At 46.1% G+C, this 17,505-nt stretch overlaps 1 protein-coding gene across 1 annotated transcript in view; it reads left to right on the forward strand.

Moving 5' to 3' along the window:
• Positions 1–17,505, forward strand: part of LOC124468384 (CD2-associated protein) — a 51,417-nt gene that overhangs the window by 6,657 nt on the left and 27,255 nt on the right. The window contains 10 exon segments of the mRNA XM_047021055.1: positions 5,216–5,373; positions 9,555–9,705; positions 12,107–12,207; positions 12,458–12,581; positions 15,248–15,280; positions 15,283–15,425; positions 15,893–15,945; positions 15,947–15,969; positions 16,208–16,234; positions 16,237–16,305. Coding sequence (XP_046877011.1) covers positions 5,216–5,373; positions 9,555–9,705; positions 12,107–12,207; positions 12,458–12,581; positions 15,248–15,280; positions 15,283–15,425; positions 15,893–15,945; positions 15,947–15,969; positions 16,208–16,234; positions 16,237–16,305 — 882 coding nt within the window.

The raw sequence follows: 17,505 nt of genomic DNA on the forward strand, positions 1-17,505 counted from the left end.
CACTCTACAGCTGCTAGGGGTGTGCACACTGCACGATGTGGTATAGATCCGATACCAAGGAGTAAATACAGGGCCAGTATTGCCAATACCGATACTTTGGGCTTAGAAAAGCAGTGGAGGGGCAAAGTGAGTTTGAGCGAAGTTAGACGGTGTTTGCACAACCACTATGATGTAAAGGAAGTTGTGTACTCAGTGTGGGATGAAACTTAAGTATCGATCTTATCACGCTATCAATCAGGCTATTGATACCAACGTTGGTATCGATAGTTGCGGGGTTTCCCAACCCGGCCACTGTCGGTCTTAAGATCGATATGCCCACCCCTATGCTGTATCATCTCGCTGAGGATCGTGAACACATTTTCATTGATGTCTGTGTCAGTTAGGGCCAATATCATTCCTATAATTTCAGCGAAGCTCTCAATATGATGTAAAAAAAAAGTGAACTGGCAGGTGCCTCCATCTCTTCAGCTTCCGCCAACATTTTGACCACTGTAGCATTCAATATTTCATTCATTGAATCCGCACAAGGTGCTGCCACCTTGGAATAGTCAAAAGCAGTCGATTCAAGTTGAACCACCAATCAGAGGCTTTGACCCGCCCCCTGACTTTGTGACGGGGGGACGACAGATTTATTTTGCTGCAGGAAGTTTCACCGTGGATAAATGTAAGTATAAATACATAAATGTAAGTATAAATAAATAAATGTAAGTATAAATAAATAAATGTAAGTATAAATGAATAAATGTAAGTATAAATGAATAAATGTAAACACATGAAAACGTAAACATATATATATATATATACACACAAATACATGTAACATTTATATATTTTGTGTCATTTATTTAAGCTTTGTGTTATATAATTATTTATTTATCCAAGTATTTATTTATTTAGTTTTGGCCCCTATAATCCTCCATATCCAACAGCCATTGAGTCAGATTGCGAAAATGTTTTCTTAATTTTTATATATGGTCTAACTATACTAAAGATACATAAACTAGCAATACTAAGTCAGGGTTTTTCCTGGGTCAAAATGCGTCTTCGGTGCTCCAAAAAAATAAATATATATATGTGTGTGTGTGTGTGTGTGTGTATGTGTATATATATATACATATATATACATATATATATATACACACATTTTTTCTTTTTTTTTTGGAGCACCGAAGACCCATTTTGACCCAGGAAAAACCGGGGCTTATTGCTTTTCTAAAACTGTTACTACAAATATTTGATATGGTTTCATCAATAAAAACAATTAGAAACAAAATAGTTTAATAATAAACCGTCATTCTTCCGCTACTACAAAGTATAGTTCCTACATAAATCGTTGCCACGCAAAAGCCAGATGGACATCTTTGTCGTCTTTTTCAATTTGAAATATTTGATGCGCAGTAATATGGAATGTTAAAGAATGTTATATGTTATGAGGACAACCTGTGAGGTTATGCTGGATTTTACAACGGCATGGAATGCGATATAGCCAATCACAATCAAGGATGGGAACAACCAGTTTTAGAACAACTATTTAACTGGTCGGCTCCATGACGCCGAGTAAGTAGCTAGCTCCTGAGACTTCTCACCAAAAGAACGAAGGGGAAACTTCGAGTACTGTAAGTCGCTCTGGATAAGAGAGTCTGCTAAATGACTAAATGTAAATGTGAGTAAGGTACCTAGCGAAAAGTAGCCTCAATTTTCCTCGACTTTTAGCTACGGCGCTAATACTGAAGGCTCTCTGATATAGCTGTCGGTCTTACCAGAACGGCATATGTATGCATTGTTGCTAACGTGTGCTGACGTTGTGACTGTGTGCATATGTGGGAAAGACGCATGAGTGACAGAGAGACGGAGGGAGAGCAGGGGAAAGGAAATGCAGCTGAACGAATACGCTGCGTGTTTGAACCTAAATAGCGATAAAAAAAATGTTTTACGAAACGCAATGTGTGGCGGCCGGTGTTGATTCTGTGGCGCACCGCCACAAATTAGTCGATGTGTGGGAAACACTGGACATGAAGTCATTAAAGTCAGTGTGAACTCTTGGCCTTGTTGAGGAGGCCAACAGCGGAAGGGAAGAAACCATTTGTATGGCGTGAGGTTTTGGTCCTGATGGACCGCAGACTTCGGCCAGAGGGGAGTGACTGAAACAGGGAGTGACCAGGGTGGGAGGAGTCGGCCACAATCTTCTTCGCTCGCCTCAGGGTCCTCAGAGGTCTGCAGGTCCTTGAGGGATTGAAGCCAATCACCTTCTCCGCAGTGCGGATGATACGCTGCAACCTGCTCTTGTCCTTGGCAGTGGCAGCAGCGTGAGCCATTTTAATCTAGATTAATTCCATTACAGTGAGATTACAGTGAGATTATTCTAGATTTAAAAAATGTATCTATGCCCACCACCATTAGCAAGGCATTTCCTCAGAGCACAAACCAAGAGTCTTTGTTGTGCTTCCCGACGGCTCTGCTAGTTATTTCAGTTTAACAAAAACCTGACAATACAGAGTCCCAGCAGTGCAGCACTGGAGGAAGAGATATGGAGACGAAGCAGGGGGGTTTCTACTGAATGAGGAGATGGGACATGCAGGCCTGACTGTAACTTAACATGTCACTTTTGCTGCTGCCCCCAGAGATAGCAGCAGGTGTTGGTCTCTGCCCTTATCAAGAGGGCACACTCTCTGTGTTGAGCACTCTCTGTGTTGAGCACTCTCTGTGTTGAGCACTCTCTGTATTGAGCACACTCTGTGTTGAGTACACTCTGTGTTGAGCACACTCTGTGTGTTGAGCACTCTCTGTGTTGAGCACTCTCTGTGTTGAGCACACTCTGTGTTGAGCACACTCTGTGTTGAACACTCTCAGTGTGTTGAGCACTCTCTGTGTTGAGCACTCTCTGTGTTGAGCACTCTCTGTGTTGAGCACACTCTGTGTTGAGCACACTCTGTGTTGAACACTCTCAGTGTGTTGAGCACTCTCTGTGTTGAGCACACTCTGTGTGTTGAGCACTCTCTGTGTTGAGCACTCTCTGTGTTGAGCACTCTCTGTGTGTTGAGCACTCTCTGTGTTGAGCACTCTCTGTGTTGAGCAAACTCTGTGTTGAGCACTCTCTGTGTTGAGCACTCTCTGTGTTGAGCACACTCTGTGTTGAGCACACTCTGTGTTGAACACACTCTGTGTTGAGCACACTCTGTGTTGAACACTCTCAGTGTGTAGAGCACTCTCTGTGTTGAGCACTCTCTGTGTTGAGCACACTCTGTGTTGAGCACACTCTGTGTTGAGCACTCTCTGTGTTGAGCACTCTCTGTGTTGAGCACACTCTGTGTTGAGCACTCTCTGTGTTGAGCACTCTCTGTGTTGAGCACACTCTGTGTTGAGCACACTCTGTGTTGAGCACTCTCTGTGTGTTAAGCACTCTCTGTGTTGAGCACTCTCTGTGTTGAGCACACTCTGTGTTGAGCACACTCTGTGTTGAGCACACTCTGTGTTGAGCACTCTCTGTGTTGAGCACACTCTGTGTTGAGCACACTCTGTGTTGAGCACACTCTGTGTTGAGCACTCTCTGTGTGTTGAGCACTCTCTGTGTTGAGCACACTCTGTGTTGAGCACACTCTGTGTTGAGCACACTCTGTGTTAAGCACACTCTGTGTTGAGCACACTCTGTGTTGAGCACTCTCTGTGTTGAGCACACTCTGTGTTGAGCACACTCTGTGTTGAGCACACACTCTGTGTTGAGCACACTCACTAGACAGGGTGAGAGGGAGTAAGGTCTGGAGAGAGAGGGAGAGAGGTCTGGAGAGAGAGGGAGAGAGGTCTGGAGAGAGAGGGAGAGAGGTCTCTAGAGAGGGATAGAGGTCTGGAGAGAGGGAGAGAGGTCTGGAGAGAGGTCTGGAGAGAGGGATAGAGGTCTGGAGAGAGGGAGAGAGGTCTGGAGAGCAAGGGAGAGAGGTCTGGAGAGAGAGGGAAAGAGGTCTGGAGAGAGAGGTCTGGAGAGAGGTCTGGAAAGAGAGAGGGAGAGAGGTCTGGAGAGAGAGGGAGAGAGAGGTCTGGAGAGAGAGGTCTGGAGAGAGAGGTCTGGAGAGAGAGGGAGAGAGAGGTCTGGAAAGAGAGAGGGAGAGAGGTCTGGAGAGAGGGATAGAGGTCTGGAGAGAGAGGGAGAGAGGTCTGGAGAGAGAGAGAGGGAGAGAGAGGTCTGGAGAGAGGGATAGAGGTCTGGAGAGAGAGGGAGAGAGGTCTGGAGAGAGAGAGAGGGAGAGAGAGGTCTGGAAAGAGACAGGGAGAGAGGTCTGGAGAGAGCGAGGGAGAGAGGTCTGGAGAGAGAGGGAGAGAGGTCTGGAGAGAGAGGGAGAGAGCAAGGGAGAGAGAGGGAGACCCCTCTCCAGTCAACAGAAACAGAGACTCATCAAATACTGAATATCTCCATTCAGAATCATGTCAGTGGTGGTTTTTATTGGGGTGTTATCTTGGATAGATTGAGACTAAACAAGTGTAGCAATCCTAACCCTAACCCAATCTCCTGTACAGAGCAGTCTTTGTCTGCAGGCTGACAGGGCTGTGCTGTACCTCTGTGGTCTGTTATCTTACCATCACTATGTAAATACCCACAGTCAACACAGATTGTGTGTGTGTGTTTAGGTCCACCAATCCAATGTCTCGAAGGCGTGTGAATGTTCCTGCTGTGTCTAGGGCAAGGCGGGGCCTCTTGTCTTGTGGTTGGCTGCAGATGAGGACCGGAAAAGCAGAGAGGTGCCAGTGTTGTGCTGGTTGTCCAGGGGAAACAGCACAGGCTCTAGTCCTGAACTGAGTCACTGAACAGGAGGGGTTCTGTCAGGGCTTGAGCTGGTAGGAAGACTGGGGAGATGTGTCTGACACAGTCAGCCTTTCCCTACAGATTGACTCCACTCAGTGCCGGCCAAGCACTGACTCTACTGACCCAGTTCTGCCAGGATCTGCTCTTAAGGCTGCTATGATACAGATGCATCTGAGTGAGTTTATTAACCTAACCTTAGTTTGTTTCTCTCTCTGTTCAATTATGCTTCCCTGCCTCCTCCCTCCTCCATCCCCTCCTCCCCCCCTCCATCCTCCCCTACCTCCTCCTCTCCTCCTCTATCCCCTCCTCCCCCCCTCCATCCTCCCCTACCTCCTCCCCTCCTCCTCCATCCTCCCCTACCTCCTCCTCCCTTCTCCCCTCCTCCCCTACCTCCTCCCCCCCCCCCTCCTCCCCCTGTAGAGGTGGTGGTGGTGTACGAGTACGCAGCGCAGCATGAGGATGAGCTGACCCTGCGTCTGGGAGAGGTGATCAGGAGCGTGTGCAGGGTGGAGGAGGACGGCTGGCTGGAGGGAGAGCTGAGCGGCAGGAGAGGACTCTTCCCAGACAACTTTGTAAAGGTGAGATCAGCAGACCCCTCTACCTGTCCAGGGGCCTCATGTATAAAAGATTGCGTAGCTTTCATACAAGAAGATGGCGTACGGACAAAACTTGAAAGTAGAAAAGTACCTACGCATAGGTCCTGCGCACCTTTCCTTTATAAATCACAATCAACGTGAGATTGACAATTCGTAAGCACTGACGGTATCGGGATTTGTCACAATATATTAGTTATTCTTAAAATGTCATGACAATACAATCCGCACTGCAGCGGCTAATCTACCGCACTCGGACGGATTTGGATTGGGTAACTCCGGTGTGGCACTGTCACATGAGTTGAATTTTCAAAATTTTACAGCGTTTAATTGCCACGGAAGCTCAACTTCTCAGGAGCCTACGCATTCAACAGTAGCCTACGTTTATGGGATCGCAAAAAAACTGTTAAATATTTGTAGAGTTACCTCTAGCTATATACAATTATTACATGCCCTGAATACTCGATTCTGTTGGCCTACAATGAACATACATTTCACAATTCTAACCAACCTGGCATTGGATTTGTCACATGCATTCTGGTAGATTCATTTTCGCGCACATGCATGGCTTTCAGGTGGTGAAAGAGATTGCTAGTGTTTCGACGACACAACTTACAGAGTAGGCTACTGTTTGTTGGTCGATGTCAGATAACTTGAAACCAAATCATTTCCAAACAACAGAGGCTCAATTTCTTTTTTTTTACAAATTCTTCTTTGTCCGGCAAATCAACCCCACTGGCGTTATTTTCAGACATCATTAACGCTTGCTTACACTTGCCAACAAAAGGAGTTTACTCATGAATGTTTGCTTCCTCTGGAGTTGCGCTAGCCTGTTTGTTGACTTTCATTGGCTGGCACAATGCGTGCAGCGTCCATGCTGCATGTTTTTTTGTAAAAGATACAGATTTGAACTAGCCCCTTAAGCAGTATCACTTGACTTATATTTGATACCAAACAGAAACACTTTACCTATACATTTATTAATATATCGTGATGGCAAAATCCATATCATGGCACAACGCAATACCGGTATTCGCGTTCATACCGGTATACCGCCCACCCCTATTATAGGGCTGTAAATGCTGTGGGTTTGGAGAACTGGACCATGGCAGAAATTAAGAAGAAATGGATCTGATGTAAAATGCGAATTTAAAATTGACTGGTGACATCGTAACAGCATGGCAGCTATAGGGTTAGCGTGACATGCATTTCCTGAGTGATTTTGTTGTTCGTTGAACACCCTCAAGTTTGGGGGGGTGGGTGGGGTTGTGCGATAGCCTAATGAAGGGATACTGGCGTTTTGGAATGGAAGGAGAAAACAGGACAACTGTAAAGTGCTGCGGGAAACATCTGTTTTTATTCTTTATTGTCAACGTCATAAACGTATGACAGTAACTGTAGTGGAAACTTGATTTTGTAATGTTTGGTGAGTTTCGGCACTTGTCAGTTAGAATTCGCCACGTTACAGAGCCAAACAAGACTTTACGGATGAGCCGCACATTCTCACGTCTGCTCAAAAGTTTGCGGACGGCCACACATTCTCATGTCAAGTTAATTTTTATGCATCACACCGTGTGCGCGAAGCGTATGCAAGCTTTTCGTGCGTACGCAATGTTTTATACATGAGGCCTCATGTGTGTCCAGGTGACAGTAGACCCTGAAGCATGAAATAGAGCTGGCCCCCTCCTCCCTCCCTCTCTCTCTCTCTCTCTCTCTCTCTCTCTCTCTCTCTCTCTCTCTCTCTCTCTCTCTCTCTCTCTCTCTCTCTCTCTCTCTCTCTCTCTCTCTCTCTCACACTTTCTCTCTCCCTCTCTCACACTTTCTCTCTCCCTCTCTCACTCACACTTTCTCTCTCCCTCTCTCACTCACACTTTCTCTCTCCCTCTCTCACTCACACTTTCTCTCTCCCTCTCTCACTCACTCACACTTAATCTCTCTCTCTCTCTCTCTCTCTCTCTCTCTATCTCTCACTCACACTTTCTCTCTCTCTCTCTCTCTCTCTCTCTCTCTCTCTCTCTCTCTCTCTCTCTCTCACTCACTCACACTTTCTCTTTCCCTCTCTCACTCACTCACACTTTCTCTTTCCCTCTCTCACTCACTCACACTTTCTCTCACTCACTCACTCACTCACTCACTCACTCACACTCTCTCTCTCTCTCTCTCTCTCTCTCTCTCTCTCTCTCTCTCTCTCTCTCTCACACTCACACTTTCTCTCTCTCTCTCTCACTCACTCACACTTTGTCTCACTCACTCACTCACACACACACTCTCACTCACACTCACTCTTGTTCCAGACTCTGTGCTTCGTCCTCTCTTCTCGTAGCTCCTCCCTCTCTGTGTCAGTAGAGAGACCTGATGATGTCAGACCTCCTTTTTGGCTGTAATCCCAGGTTGTTAGATAGGTAATCCTCCAAGGAACCTGTTGTGAGATAGGTAATCCGCTAAGAAGCCTTGGACTAGGTAGACTATCTGGCTGAACTTTGCTCCCGGATGCAGTGTCTGCGTGTTCCCTCCACCTCAGTGAGTGAGAGAGTTCTTCTGGGGAAGCATGTCTGAGGACTCGGTAAGGATCTCAGCACGGCCCTGGGGAGGCGAGGCCTCTTAACGTGTGAATGTGTGTGCTGGGTTAGCAGCTGTGCTAGGTTCTAGCATAGCTGTGTGTGCTGTGGAGGTATTTACAAGGTTTCTCTGCTCTCAGCACTTCCAGCTTCTCTTCTTAGCGTTTCTCTGGCAACTTCTTCATTGTCAGAAAGTTGTTGAATATGATTGCCTGTGTTTATGTGAAGGAATTCAGGGAGTGCTACTTGAAAATGTGAATGTGTTGCATTTCTCTAGCATAGTGCTCTGGGAGGGAGTGGGCGTGTCTACACAGCTGGTAAAGGAGAGGGAGTGGGCGTGTCTACACAGCTGGTATAGGAGAGGGAGTGGGTGTGTCTACACAGCTGGTATAGGAGAGGGAGTGGGCGTGTCTACACAGCTGGTAAAGAAGAGGGAGTGGTCGTATCTACACAGCTGGTATAGGAGAGGGAGTGGGCGTGTCTACACTGCTGGTATAGGAGAGGGAGTGGGCGTGTCTACACAGCTGGTATAGGAGAGGGAGTGGGCGTGTCTACATAGCTAGTAAAGGTGAGGGAGTGGGCGTGTCTACACAACTGGTATAGGAGAGGGAGTGGGCGTGTCGACACAGCTGGTATAGGATGTGTGGGTGCGTACGAGGGTGTGTGTAAAGGAGGGGAGTATAGGCATCAGGGAAAATATTAAATATTTTAACTCTGATGTTGAACTGGGACTTAATTATTACATTTAGAGGTCAGAACTTGTTTTATGTTGTTGAAGGCAAGTAGGCATGTTGTCATGGAAGTTAGAGGCAAAGAGTGAATACTGTTCCTCACTTCACCTAATTGCAGTCAGTTGCATTTACACACACACAGTTGTCCTGCGTGTGTAGTCAGGACAGCCATGGTAGTGTGTGTTGGACAGTGAGTCTGCCTAGCCCTGTCCAGGACTGACGACCAGGCCGACACCTTAGCTGACTGTCGTCACAGGGGTGTCTGCTGACCTTCTTCCGATCGTTCACCCAGGGATTGAAGATCTACTTTTACAACTTTGCAGTGGTAAATGGGAGTGCTGGTTTGGAGGACAACGTACAAGGCTTCATTTTACACCTCAGTATCTTGTTGCTGTAGCTCGTATTTGTTTGGTGAAGTGGATTGCACAATTTAGAGAGATGTGGGGAAAAAGGAGGAAGAGAGAAAGGAGGGCTTCTTTGAGCATTCCAGAGAGAGAGAGAGAAAGAGGACAGGACTATCTGGCTGCTGTCCTATTTCGGAGGGGAGGAAGGAGGATGAGTCTAGACTGTCTACACAACGGCTAGAGAAGCCAGTAGTCTTATCACCTGGTCTAGTCGTGTGTGTGTGTGTGTGTGTGTGTGTGTGTGTGTGTGTGTGTGTGTGTGTGTGCGTGTAGATGTGTACGTTAGCACTAATATACTGTCTTTTTTCTGTTAAATATTTTTCCTTCCCCTAACCAAAACTGATGACACAGAAGAGATCTTGCTGTGAATTGTTTCAAGCATGGATGTATTGTCTTTTTCCATGACCATGTCTTTGGAGTCAGGAGCGATGTTGTGAGAGTGTTAGCCTCTGATGTGCTCTTCTGTGCTGCAGGAGGTGAAGAGGGAGGAGGTGAAGGAGCAGGCTGTGTGCAGGGAGAAGAGTGGAGCAGGGAATGTGGCCAACCTGGTCCAGAGGATGAGCACTTATGGTCTTCCAGCTGGGGCTTTCCAGCCCAGCTCCCAGCCACGCACGCCCCGCAAGAGTAAGGCTGTGTGTGTGTGTCATGTGTAGGGCTGCAACAACAAATCGATTAAATCGATTATTACACCACTCAATAAGTCGCGGAGATGTTGGAGTATAACGTTGTTGAGTAACGTTGTTCTGAAACACATGGCGGAGGCAAAGAAATCAGTACGACCCAAGCCATCCAAGGTGTGGGAGCATTTTACACTAAATACATCAAAAAAGTGTGTTAATTGACCGAGATGAAGTTAGTTTCATATTCGACATTCGTCTCACATTCGGAAGACACTACTTTGCAGCATCGCGTTAGGACAGGGTGAAAACAAGTATCTTAACAATGTCTGGTATACTTCGACAGCCTTTACTTTTTCAATGAAATTTCGAATAAAATTATAGAAAATCACTCATCTTTGGAAATAGCTTAATCCTTGCAAATCTTAACTTTTTTCAAAATTGTGTCAAAAAATCTTAAATATACACCAGATTATTCTAATAAACTCTGGCCTACTTCCACAACCTTTCACATTTCAAAAGGTTTTAAACAAAATTGAAATAAATTGCTCATCTTGGAAAATAGCATTAAATCCACACTAATATTACAGGGTTCGTACGGTCATGGAAAACCTGGAAAAGTAATGGAATTTAAAAATGGTTATTTTCAGGCCTGGAAAAGTGCTTGAAAAAAATTTAATCCCAAAAGTTTTGGAAAAGTCATGGAAAGTTGTTATAATCATATTTTCATGTTGTTCATTTATGCTGAGTTTTTAAATAATTCACATGCGTTGAAAAGAAATACGTTCAAAATATAAGCAGGCATACGCTCTCATACTAACTGAAAAGTTAGATGGCCATAGCAACAGTAACTCAGAGAAGCGCTAGGGATCATTCAAAATGGCAGGAAAGTGTAGCTTTAATGATGCTTGGTTACAAATGGAAAGATACATTAAACAGACAAAGACTGACGAGCAAAATGTCGGTTGTGTGGTGGAAAATCATTCGACATTTCAAACATGGGAGAGGCGGCATTAACTAGCCATTCCAAAGGTAGCAAACATCAGAGCGCTGCTGCTGGCAAAGCTACAGCAGCCAGGTGATGGGTGCTGCTAGCAAAGCTACAGCAGCACCCATCACTGGTTTTCTCACCACAGCGAGGTCCACTGCTACTAGTACGCCTAGCAGCAGGGGTCGATAACCGATGCTGTGACAAAAAATGAAGTCCTAACTGCGGAGGTAATGTGGGCTGAAGGGGCTTATTTTCCCGACGATGACCGGCGTTCTATACATTATGCCGCTTATTACACGGCTACTTGCCAAAAAAATAATAACTTAACACAGTGTGTCTTTTTACAATTTATTTGTTACCGTTCGTAGTGTTGATCAGCAGAAAAATAGTTTGACGTTGAACTTCATAGACGTTGAACATTCTTTAGGCTTCAAATCAGCTGACGTCGCTAAGCAACGGAGTACGCTGGGGTTGAAAAGTTACCGGACTGCTTGCGGAGTGGTACGAAAGATGTGAATCCGAGGCAAAAAGGCCACTTCCCTTGACAGAGGTCAAATATGCATAGCAAAGTTCAAATGTAAAGAAATTGTTCACCGCAGAACGTTGGGAAGCCCCATTTAAGTGAATGGAGCATTCTACAGTATTATGAACAGCCGTGCAATACAACTTTTTAACGTATTCACCAAGATTTCACAAAAAGTTTGGTCATGGAAATTTGGTTTAAAGTAATTGAAAAGGCATGGAAAAGTCATGGAAATCCGTTGGTCAAAATGTGTATGAACCCTGATATTAATAACTTTTTCAAAATTGTGTGCCTGTTTATGCACATTCTGAAAATGTTTTGCACTGTGAATTTGCACTGTCAGTTCTGTTTTTGAATAAAGGGTTGGAAATTAATGTTTTTTTGTTTTTTTATCGGATTCATCGATTAATTGAAAAAAGAATTGATAGATTAATTGATTATTAAAATAATTGTTAGTTGCAGCCCTAGTCATGTTTGGAAGTTGCTTTGGTTCCAGTTTCGCCGGCGTGATGTCTGTTTGGGTTTCTGCCTGTCTGCCTGCCTGCTTGTCTGCCTGCCTGCCTGCCTGCCTGCCTGTCTGTCTGTCTGTCTGTCTGTCTGCCTGTGTTTCGTTCAGCTTGTCTGTCTTTTTGCCTGGGGGGACCCTCCCCCCTCACTCTCACAGACCCTCCCCCCTCACACACGTTTGCCAACTCTGGCATGCTCTCCCTCCTAGTTTTTCAACATGAAAAAAGAAAGACAAGAAAAGTCACATTTGCGAGTAGTTGCATGGTCTTAAAAAACTGGTGGCAGTCTAAAGCCCTTACACACTCAGGAAGGCCTTTATTCATTCTCCTGCTGTCGCAGACTTGATTAACTGGTGTGTGTGTGTGTCCCCCTCTTCCTCTCCTCCAGAGCCTAAGCAGCGGCAGTGCAGGGTTCTGTTTGAGTACGTTCCTCAGAACGAAGACGAGCTGGAGCTCAAAGTAGGAGACATTGTCGATGTCACAGAGGAGGTATGCTGCTACTACACTAATACTACCACACTAGTACTGCACTACTGCTATGGGGAAGGGGAGGGGGAGAAAGGGTTATAAAGAAATAAGAAATAATCCAGGTGTGGTCCATGTGGAAGAGAGAGAGAGGGAAGTATGTATAACTCCAGGTATGGTCCAGGTAGAAGAGAGAGAGGTGTATATATAACTCCAGGTGTGGTCCAGTTGGAACAGAGAGAGGTGTATATATAACTCCAGGTGTGTGGTCCAGGTGGAGGAGGGTTGGTGGAGTGGCTGTTCGGCTGGAGGGAAGTCTGGACTCTTCCCCTCCAACTTCGTCAAGGAGGTGGAGACGGGCGAGGACGGAGAGATGAACGACCTGACAGACGAGACGGGTGAGTCACCTCAGGGTCACAGAGAGGTCACCTCAGGGTCACAGAGAGGGGGTGGGGGGACGGGGGAAGGGAGAATCCTCTCCCCACCTCCATCAGAGATACTGTGTCTCCACCTTCAAGACAAGGCTAAAGACACACTTGTTCCAGGAGTACAACGGTACACTCCAGCACTTTCGAGGATCATGTTTTTTCTTGTAGTTTGTTTAACTACATGCTCTTCTGGTTCTACCTATTGGCACTTATTCAAGTTCAAGTATTTTATTGTCAGATGCACAGAACAACACAGGATCAGACTGGGCACTGAAATTCTCTTAGGAGAAGACAAAGCAAAGCAACCTGGCATACCATAAGTACACAGAACATATACAGTGCCCTCCAAAAGTATTGGAACAGTGAGGCAAATTCCTTTATTTTTGCTGTAGACTGAAAACATTTGGGCTTGACATCAAATAATGAACGTGAGACCAGAGATCAACGTTTCAGCTTTTATTTCCAGGTATTTACATCAGGATCTGATGCACAACTAAGAAAATATCACATTTTGTTTGAATCCACCCATTTGTCATGTGAGCAAAAGTATTGGAACAGATATACTTAAAACATATTTAAGTGAATAAGACTTAATATTTAGTTGCAAATCCTTTGCTTTCAATAACTGCAGCAAGTCTGTGACCCATTGACGTCACCAAACTTTTGCATTCTTCCTTTTTGATGCTTTCCCAGGCTTTCACTGCAGCCTCTTTCAGTTGTTGTTTGTTTTGTGGGGTTCCTCCCTTCAGTCTCCTCTTAAGCAGGTAAAATGCATGCTCTATAGGGTTTAAGTCTGGAGATTGACTTGGCCAGTCTAATACCTTCCATTTCTTGCCCCTGATGAACTCCTTTGTTGTTTTGGCAGTGTGTTTTGGGTCGTTATCTTGCTGCATGATGAAGGCTCTGCCAATCAGTTTGGTTGCATCTTTCCTTAAATTGGCAGACAAAATGTTTCTGTAGACTTCCGAGTTCATTTTGCTGCTGCCATCATGTGTTACATCCTCAATGAAGATTAATGAGCCCGTCCTAGAAGAAGCCATGCAAGCCCAAGCCATGACATTACCTCCACCGTGTTTCACAGATGAGCTTGTGTGTTTGGGATCATGAGCAGTTCCTTTCTTTCTCCAAACTTTAGCCTTTCCATCACTTTGGTAAAAGTTAATCTTTGTCTCATCAGTCCATAAAACTTTGTCCCAGAATTTTTGAGGTTCATCTCTGTACTTTTTGGCAAATTCCAGCCTGGCCTTCCTATTCTTCTTGCTAATGAGTGGTTTGCATCTTCTGGTGTAGCCCTTGTACTTTTGTTCATGAAGTCTTCTGCGAACAGTAGATAGTGATACCTTCACTCCTGCCATCTGGAGGTTGTTGCTGATCTCACTAACAGTTGTTTTAGGGTCTTTCTTTACAGCTCTCACAATGTTTCTGTCATCAACTGCTGATGTTTTCCTTGGTCTACCTGTTCGACGTCTGTTACTTAGTACACCAGTAGTTTTCTTCTTCTTCAGGACATTCCAAATGGTTGTACTGGCTATGGCCAATGTTTCTGCAATGGCTCTGATTGATTTTCCATCTTCTCTAAGACTCACAATTGCTTGTTTTTCACCCAAAGACAGCGCTCCGGTTTTCATGTTGTTTTCACCTCTGAATACAGTCTGCATAGACAAAACCTATCTTACCCAATCTGAACCTGAGTGTAGACATTCAGTGGTATTTATTGATTGAATAATGTATGTAATAGGACACACCTGGGCAACAAAACACACCTGTCAGTCATATGTTCCAATACTTTTGCTCACGTGACAAATGGGTGGGTTCGAACAAAAAGGTGATATTTTCTAATTTGTGCATCAGATCCTGATGTAAATACCTGGAAATAAAAGCTGAAACGTTGATCTCTGGTTTCACATTCATCGTTTGATGTCAAGCCCCAAATGTTTTCAGTCTACAGCAAAAATAAAGGAATTGGCCTCACTGTTCCAATACTTTTGGAGGGCACTGTATTACATCTATGATAAGCTCAAATATAGTAAACCTCCGAATATACAAACAATATTCAATACAGTATACTAAACCTCTTAATACACATAATACACATATACTAACCGATGATAAGTGAAATACAATCGTGCAGTATTGCTGATAGTGCAACAAGTATCTGAAATAACCCATACTAACCTTATACATTTTACATTTAGTAGCCCCTAACCCTAGCAGACGCTCTTATCCAGAGCGACTTACAGTAAGTACAGGGACATTCCCCCCCGGAGCAAGTAGGGTGAAGTGTCTTGCCCAAGGACACAACGTCATTTGGCACGGCCGGGAATTGAACCAACAACCTTCTGATTATTAGCCCGACTCCCTAACCGCTCAGCCATCTGACCCCCTCTGCTGTGTCTCTAGCGAGCTGTTACGAGGAAGCTGTTACTGAATATGAGCGTGTTGGCTCATGTTTGCTATGTGATCTTAGGTTTTGTGTGGGTGGGTACAGGTTGTGTGTGTGTGTGTGCGTGTGTGTGCAGGCATGCATGCATGTGTGCACAGTCATGAGCTTGCAGTCCTGTGTATTCACAAACCTTTAAAATGTTCTCTCCCCCATCCCCCCGTTCCCCCCCACCCCCGTCCCCTGTCCTCCACAGAAGGAGGTGGGAGGGAGGCTCTGGCCCCCCCCACCCCCCACCTCCCCCCAGCCCCCCGGAGGGGAGGCCCAGCCCTAAGAAGGTGCGGGGTGTGGGCTTCGGGGACATCTTCAGAGAAGGATCCGTCAAGCTGAAGGTCCGACTGCCCAGCGCCGACACAGACGAGAGGAAAGACAAGGTGGGACTGGGATGGGGGGCAGGGGGTTAGGAGGGGGGGACCTTGTAGGGGAAGGAAATCCAGCTCCTCTTCTAAGGAAACAAAAGTCTTAGAATGCACTGTTTCATAGATAATTAGCAGGTGTTTGTTGTACTGTGACAAGAATGTTATTGAACTTGATTCTCAGTCACCAGCTTTCATCTGACTGTCTCTGAACCTCTCCTCTCTCCTCATCCCAGTCTCTCCCGCATAGCTTATTCCTGCCCGCCACAGCCTCCACAGTCATATCTCCTCATAGCTGCCCCCCTGCCTAGCCTGTGTTCACCCTAACCCCTGACCCTGTCACCTCCTGACCATGTCACCTCCTCACCATGTCACCTCCTCTGCTAGTCCAACTCCTGATGTCTCATTGGCTGAGAACAACCAGGACAGTCCAGCGTGCCATCCAATCACGTCAGTAAAACCATTTATGTTCCGCTTCATTTTAGCCAATCCCATCATTACCATCCGCTGCAAAGCCCACCCACTCAGCCAGCCAGAGATGATGGGGACAGCAGAGCTAAAGGTGAGAGGTCACCAACGCTGCCTGCCTCGGATGGTTTACATGTTATTACATGTTATACATTCAGTGGATGCTGTCATCCAGCAATGTCTAAACAGCACGTAGACACTGTGTCTGACTGCCTTGCTCCATGTTGAGACTGTTCTGTATCTGAGATGGCTCAGGGGCTCAGAGTAACAAGCATTTGATGTGATTGTTGTTAAACGTCGGCCATGTTGGTGACAGTGTTCATCTTCTGCAGTGAGAGAGCTCTGCAAGGCCACCTTTGCCTTGAGGCCACCAATGACGACGAGCTCACACTGGTGGAGGGAGACATCATCCACATCCTCAGCAAGGTGAGGCTGCTCCTCCTCCTCAAGGTGAGGCTCCTCCTCATCCTCAAGGTGAGGCTCCTCCTCAAGGTGAGGCTCCTCCTCCTCTTCAAGGGTGAGGCTCCTCCTCCTCTTCAAGGTGAGGCTCCTCCTCCTCAAGGTGAGGCTCCTCCTCCTCCTCAAGGTGAGGCTCCTCCTCCTCAAGGTGAGGCTCCTCCTCCTCCTCAAGGTGAGGCCTCCTCCTCCTCCTCAAGGTGAGGCTCATCCTCAAGGTGAGGCTCCTCCTCCTCCTCAAGGTGAGGCTCCTCCTCCTCAAGGTGAGGCTCCTCCTCCTCCTCAAGGTGAGACTGGGAGAGGAGACATCAACCACAGCCAGGTTATCTTATAGTAACAAGGGAGTCAGATGGCTGAGCGGTTTAGGGAATCGGGCTAGTAGTCTGAAGGTCGCCAGTTTGATTCCCGGCCATGCCAAATGACGTTGTGGTCCTTGGGCAAGGCACTTCACCCTACTTGCCTCGGGGGAATGTCCCCTGTACTTACTGTAAGTCGCTCTGGATAAGAGCGTCTGCTAAATGACTAAATGTAAATGTAAACAAGGAGCCTCAGGTTACAAATGATGACACATTAACTATGAGAAATGTTTAATGTTTAAAACCCATTGAACTCATGAACACATGAAGTGTCCTGGTAGTCAGTGTGCTGTGAGGCTGTTCAACTGGGCTGGAGGACAGTCAGTCAGGCCAGTCTGTGTTCACAGCACCCGTCAGGGATGTTTCAATACACCAAGGGTTCATAAACTAGGTGCTTCATGATCATCACTTTGAAGCTGGCCAGACACTTGGCTCTGGTCCCCTAGTGAGAGCCAGCCCCTCGGGGGTAAACCTTTCTGAGTAATAACGTTTTCATTCAGCAGATGGGGAGAACAGAAGGAGATTGGGATGTATTTATCCTAAGCTACATACAGGGAGGAGGGGGGGATTCAAACGGTCATTTACTCTGTTCTACCATCCTGTTGGTGGAGGTGGGCTGGGGCCAGGGTAGTCAGAAACAGGCCTGGAGCTGGAGCCAGGGACAGGCTAGCTGGCAGACTGTTGTCATGACAGACTGGGTTTCAGAGCGTGAGATGGGCAATGTTTTGCTGCCATCTATTGGTCATGAAGTAGTATGACTTCACTCTGCGGTTATCACTCTGCTGTTATCAATCTGCGGTTATCACTTTGAGATTATC

Source organism: Hypomesus transpacificus, chromosome 6 (genome assembly GCF_021917145.1).
Source record: "Hypomesus transpacificus isolate Combined female chromosome 6, fHypTra1, whole genome shotgun sequence".
NCBI classification, from domain to species: Eukaryota; Metazoa; Chordata; class Actinopteri; order Osmeriformes; family Osmeridae; genus Hypomesus; species Hypomesus transpacificus.